Below are 9,203 nucleotides of genomic sequence, written 5' to 3'. Positions count from 1 at the left end.
CAAACAACTTTTCAATGCCAATTTTTATAATCTTAGATCCATTTTTGAAATTTTACACATTAACAGACTTGACTCCTGGACTCTGGAGTCCACATTCTTCTAAAGAGATCCAAAAGAATTTAGGCAAATTTGAGGTTATTTGCATATTAACTCAATGCGTTTTTCGATATCAGAGATACCTAGACAATAAAATAAAGTGTAATCTAGGCGAAGAGCTTTTCTCATTGTCTAATCAGGTGCACAACGGAGTGCACTGCGTTTTTAGACACGATCCCAAGACACGGCGGAGCAACTGAATTTAATACACTTAATTTAGCAATGGTGGGAAGGGGTTTTTTTCAAGTTGCGTCAGATTTCAGACGTTAATTACACAGACGCATTTCCTTTTTTAAAAAAATCGCAGATTATGCCGATACATTTAATTAAATCATAACCAGATATTTTTACTTTTAGCTAAATCTATGTAATAAAATTATTTTATGTACATGGTATAGCTAACAAATGAGGGATTGTACAATTTCCAAAATAAATTTAGTTCGACGGTATTTGTCTCCTTCATATATTAAGATTATGCCTATCTGGTAGTATTTATATTACTACTAGATATTTGTACATTTAGCTAAATTCATGAATAACAATTATTCCATGTATATTGGATGGCTATCGAATGAAGCCACGAAATTTATTTTGTAAATTTTACAATCGTACAATTTACCAAATAAATTTGATTCGGTGGTATTTGTCTCCTTCTTATATTAAGATTATGCCTATACAGCTATTTGCATTACTACCAGATATTTGTAATTTTAGCTAAATCTACGTATCACAATTATTCCATATACATGAAATGGCCTAGGAATGAAGAATTGAACAATTTCAAAAATATTTTTGTTTTGGTAGTATTTGTCACCTTTATATACTAAGCACATAGGCTATATTTTTAGTTGAAATCCCTGAACACTTGAATTAATCAGTTTTTTTTCTTATAGCGTGTTTCTCAACACACAATATTTCCTCAAAACCTTTTTCCACATAAATACACTTGCATGTATTCAGAGTGACACTAGCTCTGCGGAAGTATCTCTGTAACCTGTTTGTTCTTGTTGAATGTGATGTTAATATTTAAACCACAATAATAGTAAGTTAGATCTGCCAATCTAATAAACACATAGTGTAACAGCACTATCGTATAACTACATTGTAGGACAGCATACACATTGTATAAGCACCCAAAATATAACATATAATCCTTGTACGCAGCAAGGGGTGTTGCGTACTCCTACCGGTGTCCTGTACCGAACGTCAGAGTAATAAAGCTGACCTGCCTCGCAAATGGGGGCACCCAGGGCCACGATGGAGAGCCAGGTACTAGGTTAAAAACATTATTACAATTTCATTCCTTTTATATTTTTTATTAAAAGAAGCAATAATGGTTGATTTAGAACTCTTTTTTACACCTGTGAGCAACAGATTAGAGTACAGCATTGTTTGCCTGGTGGGGGTGAGGGGAAAAGTAATATTTCAAGTCTAACATCTGAAAAAAACTTTTTATTTTCTAACAGAAATAAGTATTTATGTTATATTTTGAAACCAATCTATGTTCAATTGCCACATAGTAATGTGTAGAGTTCAAAACTTTAACTTCTAAAAGAGTTGAAAGAGTTCCTTCTAAGTATGAAGAATTTAATTCCGATAATATAACCTATTATATCAATTGTAAGCAGAGAAAAGCTGTGATTATTTAGACAGCTTACGTGATGTAATCACAAGTTTACTTATTTTTTAGAAAAAGTTATGACAAATTTCAAATACACTTGCCTTACAACAGTTAGGTGTTTATAGTAAATTCGGTAACGTAGTCTAAAACAAGGATGCATTTGAATAGAGAAGCATTTGCTTCTTTCGTGAGGCAATTCGTTGCGTCCTTGGCCTGCAGTATGAGGTCAATTTATTGTACTTCAAAACATTAGGAATTGTGTAAAAATTATATATATCCTATGGGGTGTATTTGCTAACATTAACATCAGTGAATTTATTATTTTCAAATAATAAATCTGTTTGCTTGCTAAATGCCTAAATGTGTGCAAGATAGTGTGTCTACATGGTTTTCACAATCTTCTTCAACGCGTTAAAATGTGCAATAGTTTAAAGTTTATACGAGCTGACTTTTTATTGAGGGAAAATATCATTTCAATATTATACTAATTTTGAAATCATATTTGAATTATTCAACCAATAATGTTAGAAGTAATTCTGTAGCATTCTTTATAATGTGTACGTACAGTTATGATTTTCTAAATTGCGTAGTCTTATTCAATTCAAGGATATTTTTCTTACCTTACGTTTCTCTATAGAGGGATTGCCTAACGCTTGGACATTGCCGGTTAGTCTATCCAGGTAGTCCCCGCGACGGTCAGTGCATACGGAGCTCGCCACACTCGGCGCCCGCAAAACACAAAGCTCCTACCTTGTTAAATACTAGCAAGAGTAAGTTTTCCACGTGTTGAAACTCAAAAACCAACTCCAAATTTCTAAACTCCAAAACCATCCTTAAAATCTGCCAACTTTATAAAAGCTTAAACTTATAAAAAAAATCAAGAAAATTTAAAAACCAAACTTTTAAGTATGAAAAAATAAAATGATGAATGCAGACTTTTAAACAGTTAAGGCAGAGTGAAATTGAAGTGAATGAATTATTTTTAGAATTACATTCCTGTTGCACGATATATCAAGACCTTAAAACAATATTGCTTTTTTTAGAGATAATTATTCGGCTATATTAATAACAAATATGTTAACCAAATCGACGGATTATTTTCATTTCAGTAACAAAAATGTGGATAGTTTCCCTCGAATAGATCTGTAGTGTCAGTAGAGATTTTTTAAGTACCAAATTCTTTTTATTTGCTCATGATAGGTCTAATTTTAAGAATGAACATCTCTGATTTATAACTATCTCTTTAATAGCCAATAATACAAAAGTGACCATGTCCCGTTCTGAAAGCAGTATGATTGGTAATAAAACAGATAAATTTGCTTGACTATATATTTATATTAAAATATTTTGTATGCATACATATATGTTACAAATTCTCATTGTTATTTACCGATATTATACAGTATTTATATCCAATATTGATTGGTCTAGTGGTCTACACTGGCCTTAGCGCCACTGCCGCCGACTGCTCCAGCTCCAATTTTCTTCTCCTTAGTTTTTATAGAAGCCCCGCTACCGTATGATCCCTTTGCTCCGACATATTTTCCATGACCATGATCGTGATCGTGATCGTGATCGTGATGGTGCGAATCGTCTTCAGAGTGTGAATCCTCATCAGAGTGAGAAGAGTCATCGGAGTGAGAAGAGTCATCAGAATGTGAAGAATCGTCAGCATACCGCTTCCGCCTGGAGGAGCCTGAGTCACCGTCGCTATCAGAGTCGGAATGTCCATTCCCGTGACGGCAGGCCTCAGAGAGGGCGACTACCAGGAGGGCACCAAGGAGGCAAAACTGCGGAAAAAATTAACTTATTTTTCAGCATTTTTCTAATTATCAGTAAAACATAACATAACCTCGTGTAGTTATGTATTACAACGATAACTAAAGATGTTTACGTTTACATCGTCATCTTATATTAAACTACAAGTTTCCTAAACACTAGCTTACAGTAATACACTATAATAATATAAGCATCCGAGAACTAAGTTTGGAGCATCCGATTTCTATGATCTACTCTTTATAGACATGTATAGATAAGTAATAATGATTGTTTATTTTCCTAACATTATATACTTTAAAATCATTTATTTGAAGATTAGCGTTCTCTGTTTCAGGGACGAAAATATGGTATTTACAATTTCTCTCAAGGTTGACACCGGGTATGTAATATATGCACATATTAATATAATTACCAAGGTTGGAAAAGAACATGGAGTACAAATGTTATTATCAATATCACGTTGAAAAGATGTAGACGTAATCCGACCGACAAGGAACATAATTATATAAGTAGAGAAATTTGAACATAAATAAGGAAATAATCATCAAAACCGTCCCAGTTTGAGTATAATCATTAAAGTTATCTAAATAATGTGAAAAACCTTACTCGAAAACCTAAAATAATTACCGTCAAAGTAAAATCACATGCAAAAGAATATTTTTCATGTTCTTTTTTAAATATATGTAATATGTTTAATATTCCGCGCAAAAATACACAAATATAACTTTATTCAGTTAAATGATTGCGTAGTATTGATGCCTATATTTACTAAATTATGTACAAGAAACTCGTTCATTACAGTAAAATGTGCAGCTCATGCTTTTATTTACTTCTTATTTGAAACAATACTTGAGGTAGATAGATACGTTATGACCAGGAACCTATTTTCAAGGACAGGTTGGCTAAACCGCGGTTACGCATTGAGGGAAAGCCAAGCTCCTTGTTTCTTGACTCGTTTTTACAAGAGGTAAAAGCTGTACTGACGTGACCATGCCATTTAAAAAATACTCCCACATATTACTTAGTCAAAAACATTTAATATGAAATAAATTACTTAATTGTATACATTATTTCTTAAATATTTCTTTAAAGCTTTATCTGTAAATCATAAATCGTTTCCCGTAATTATCTAAAGATTATGTGCCAAACAATTCTTTCCGTGTTATAGCAATCAAATTAAATTTCCAAAAGTTCATATGTTCCTGAATTAAAGGTTTGCTCCGAAGGTAATAACTAAATATTCTTAAATAATTTCTAAACGGTGAACCTTTCTTATACACTGAGCAAAAAAGTAAGCAATCTAAAAAACCCATAGTCTTATATTCAACAATTCCATTAAACGTTTTGAAAATTACATCTTTACTTACGAGAGGGAAGCGGCTCATGTTGAACTGATGCACCTCCATTGTTTCTGGCTCCTTAAATATTTGCACTTTATCTGACAAATTAGTAGTAAATTTTACAACGCCGATTGAAGTTCATTTATTTTAATTATTTCGTAATTTGTTTGTACCTTCCAACAGACTCCATTAATTTTATTGCTAACTGATAAGGAAGGCATTTGTGCAACCGATGTTAGCAGTACTTTGTTCGAGAAACTCAAACAATCATGTGTAATCAAGTTTATCTTTTGTAGAATTAATACTGAAGACATCTTTAAAATTTTAAATACCCAAATTAACTAAATTATTTGGTTTTATCTTGAAACACCAGTTCATTGGGCAAGACTCAAATATTTCAGAATTGAAATAAGTGTTGGGGTTACAATTCGTTATTTATATAACCATTTAAGTTTGTTTATAGATAAAATAATTCTACTAACAACATAATCGTATAATTTTGGAATACCATATCATTGACGTAGAAATAATTAATTTTATAATTCGATATAAAATAATAGATAAAACAAGCTATCTATGGTAATTAATAAATATATCTTACACATTTTACTTATTAGTGAAATCTGTATGTTTCAGTAATACTAATATTACTGTTTGAAACTATATATGTGTTTGACAATACACAACTTAAATCTTTTCCTTAATGATTTTATATTCCAAGTCACTATACTTATCAAGCCAGAAAGTTTTGACTGTTAATAACAATTATTGCAATGATACTAACTTGGTATAGAAAATTTTGATGTAATACAAATTTTGAAAATTTTAAAACCATCTACTTTTGTAGTAGGAGTACGCCAGGCTATTTTCAAAATTATTAGACGATAACAGGCTTTCAATTCTATGACCTGCTAACAAATAAATAATCATACACGGAAGAACGTTTTAAATCCCTCTCTGCAAACAATAGAGTGTTTGTTCCTGAGCCCTAAGTGAAAGGCTTCAATAATGGTCAGCCAAATCGTATGGTTGGACATGCAACATCACGGAGCTCATTAAATTAAGACATTTTTTAATTAAGTTTCATGTAAAATTTAAAATCCATAATTTAAATAATTCTCAAGATATCTTTAGAGTAGTTATGCTAAACGAGTTACTACGTTGTATCATAAAATACTATGCATTAGTACTCAGTGTTTACAATTATATATATATATATATATATATATATATATATATATATATATATATATATATATATTGCGATTCTCCTGTTGTCATCATCGTTACCACCAGTGTAAGATTATTCGCTGATGCGAAAATACATACAACTCGAGGTTGACCTTATAATAAAGTTCGTGCAAAATTTCTAATCGACAATAGATAAGTTCATTCTTATCTATTTTAAATACTTTATCACGTATAGAGTACAATCCTGAAAAATAAAAATAACAGATGGAAGCTACGACGGTTTACTTCCAGATGACCTGGCTAACAACTAACAAATAACAAATAATATTTTATCAAATATCTCTAAAGCAATACATATAAATATAAGTAGTATCAACAGCTTTATTAGTAGGAAATTAACATGTTTAGGTTTCATTCCAGACATCTGCATTCCAATAAAGATTCGGAGAAGTTAATGATTGGTATGGTGTTATGTTAGCAATGAAATGTTAACATCAAAATGATTTGAATTAAAACGATTTAAAGTATGATATTACTGTGTTTATTATTATTATTAATGGCCTTTTTAAACTATCAAATTAGTGCTCAAACTTTAAAATAATGCTGATTTCTTGAATTAGATTAAAATCCATTATAAGATTTATACTCAAAAGAAATACAAGAAAGAAAACTAATAAGCTCGATCGAATTTCGAAATAGCAATTCTGAGAACAACACTAAGAAAGTTAGATGGATATCAAAACTATTTTATTTTACTTATAAAAGACCTTGTTACTATCCTTGTTAAGATCCTTCTTACAATCGTTTAGATGTATGTCTGTCAGTGTAATGTCTATTGACAGTAATATCCTGTAGACTTAGTACTATATTTTCGCAATAAGAAAAGATGTATTTCTGGGTATTTAGAATCTATGTATCTAATTATCTAATAAAAAAGTATTTATTTTTTATTTATTTTTTGCTTCCCAACAGGGGATATGTACATTTTTCAGAACCTAATTTGATATTAGTTTTCAGAATACGATGCTTTTATGGTAGTAATAGCAGTTACCCGTAGTTTCAAAACCAATTTCGTAAGCTTTGCACGTGTATGAGCCCTTTCTGACGCCAGTGTTTGCATTGTGACAATAAATAAAATGTGTCAAAAAATGTATATTTATGGGCATTATAATTTACTACAGTCTTAGTATGTTTTTGTTTCATTGTTGATTTTTCCTGCTTTTCCGGTTATATACTGGTCTGAGAACCCCACTTCTATCAAAAAAAACAACTAAGGTGGGATTTATAACAGTATTTAAATGATCGAAAAATTTACATGATAGCTTTGTCTTGTATAACTACAATACAGTACTGGCAAACACTGCATACCTACACAAGCTTTAAATGTACTCGTCTGGATGTTTTCTTACTCTTTTCAAAAACATTGGATGCAGAAATGTTGAAATAATAAATTTTGTTACCGTCAAGCTTACTCTTTGCTTTCAATCTATAAATGTAAACAAGTTCAAAATAGTGCTTAAATTAATTAAAAATATTTGTCATTGTGCTGCCATAAAACAATGTTCTTTCAATTAATAATATGTGTCTGCTGTAATGTAATGTAGACATAGGTGGTATTTTTCAAAACTCTAGAGGCCAGTGGGCTCTTGCCCGGAATGGTTTTTGAAATATTAATAGGCCTATGTGTTAACCAGGGACTGTAAGAATGTCCATGTAAAATTCCAGTACAACCAGTTGAATAGGTTACGCTTGAAAACGTAACAAACAAACTTACATTGAAATTTATAATTTTTGTTGGGATCCCAAAAATATGATTCATAAGTTAACCCCCAAAAAACCAAAATACAAATGTATTTTTAGCATGCTTTGACGTTTTTCTTTTTAATTTTGTAAAACAAGTTATTTAAAATGTTAATATAGTATTCAGAAAGAACTATAACGCAAAACTAGTATGTATTTTAGTAACTGATTATCCTTGATAAAATAGAAAATATAATTGTCTTAAAAAATATAGTTTAATTTACTTGTTCACCTAGATTAAAACATGAACATTTCAACATTTTTGTCTAAAACCGTATTGAAAAAACATAGTTAAAAATATACCGTAAATATAACATTGAATAGAGCACAAGTCTACTGCATAGGAAATAATAAACGATAGATATTCAGACTTATCCATTGGATAAAGCTGAACAAATTTCAATATAACAAGTATTGAAGCCAAACTGTTGTAGCTTATCTGATTGTAACAAAAACGTGACTTAGGAAATGCCCAGTGATCTTTTTTCCTTATGATATGCTACGCCATTTTGATAGTTGTATGTCGTTATATAAAATATATGTTATTGGTTTTAATTATTGATGTTTAATTACAGTTATTTTGAATACACAAAGAGCATATTTTTGATAGTTTATTTAGAAGTATAGCGTGATTATAGGTAATCACCATCTGCGTATGTTACTAAAACTAAATAAATAGTTTTGCGAACTAATAAAACACTGTCTTTTGAACTAAATTAAGCATGTTTTTTGAAAAATTAGTAAATGTTGGAGAAAATACCAATGTGAAAATTAGCACAATGAAAATAGATCTGTAAGTGGAAATACAGGCTCGCCGGCCTGCACCTTACAAGTAGAGGTGAACAGATTCAAAATCCCGAGGTATTTGATAAGCTTCGGATATCTCCAGGAAGTTGACGAAGGCAATTTGGAATGGAATTTGGAAATAAGCGCAAAAAACTAATTAAAAAGTTACCTTTTTGGAAAGAGAACATGTTTTTCCGTCAGACTCTAAGCAAAGCCACTAGGAAAATATAAGTACAAAGATCCTCGTACAGATTTAGGAATCCCCACTATCGGGATGCCTGACAAAAGTGTGCTTATTAAATATTACGGGGTAGACAAAGGCTTCAATTGAAAGGTCATCCAGCCAAAAATCATCAGCGATTATTTAGTGTACTTCGAAAGCATGAACCATTACTGTTTGAATATTCTAGAGGAGTTTTCTTGCCTCTTGTGGAAAGTTTATCGTCAACGTTGATTTACTCGTACATACTATGGCAACTGACAAGGAAACGTACACTATGTCGCATTACGTAAATATTTACAAGATTAATGTGATCTATCATGATCGTCGACTAAAGTATGCCAAGTCTATTCTGAATATCGTTTTATGA

At 31.0% G+C, this 9,203-nt stretch overlaps 1 protein-coding gene across 1 annotated transcript; it reads right to left on the bottom strand.

The window, feature by feature from the left end:
- Positions 1-3,032: 3,032 nt before the first annotated feature.
- LOC124356351 (zinc transporter 7-B-like) lies at positions 3,033-4,931 on the bottom strand. Its single transcript, XM_046807535.1, has 2 exons — positions 4,864-4,931; positions 3,033-3,507 (listed from the first exon to the last, which is right to left on the bottom strand). The coding sequence occupies exons 1-2, from the start codon at positions 4,900-4,902 to the stop codon at positions 3,145-3,147; spliced, it is 402 nt and encodes a 133-aa protein (XP_046663491.1). The 5' UTR covers positions 4,903-4,931; the 3' UTR covers positions 3,033-3,144.
- Positions 4,932-9,203: the final 4,272 nt, after the last annotated feature.

This window comes from Homalodisca vitripennis, chromosome 2 (genome assembly GCF_021130785.1).
Source record: "Homalodisca vitripennis isolate AUS2020 chromosome 2, UT_GWSS_2.1, whole genome shotgun sequence".
Taxonomy (NCBI): Eukaryota; Metazoa; Arthropoda; class Insecta; order Hemiptera; family Cicadellidae; genus Homalodisca; species Homalodisca vitripennis.
The sequence above is the reverse complement of the archived record's forward strand: the minus strand, read 5'-3'. Positions and strand labels throughout refer to the sequence as shown.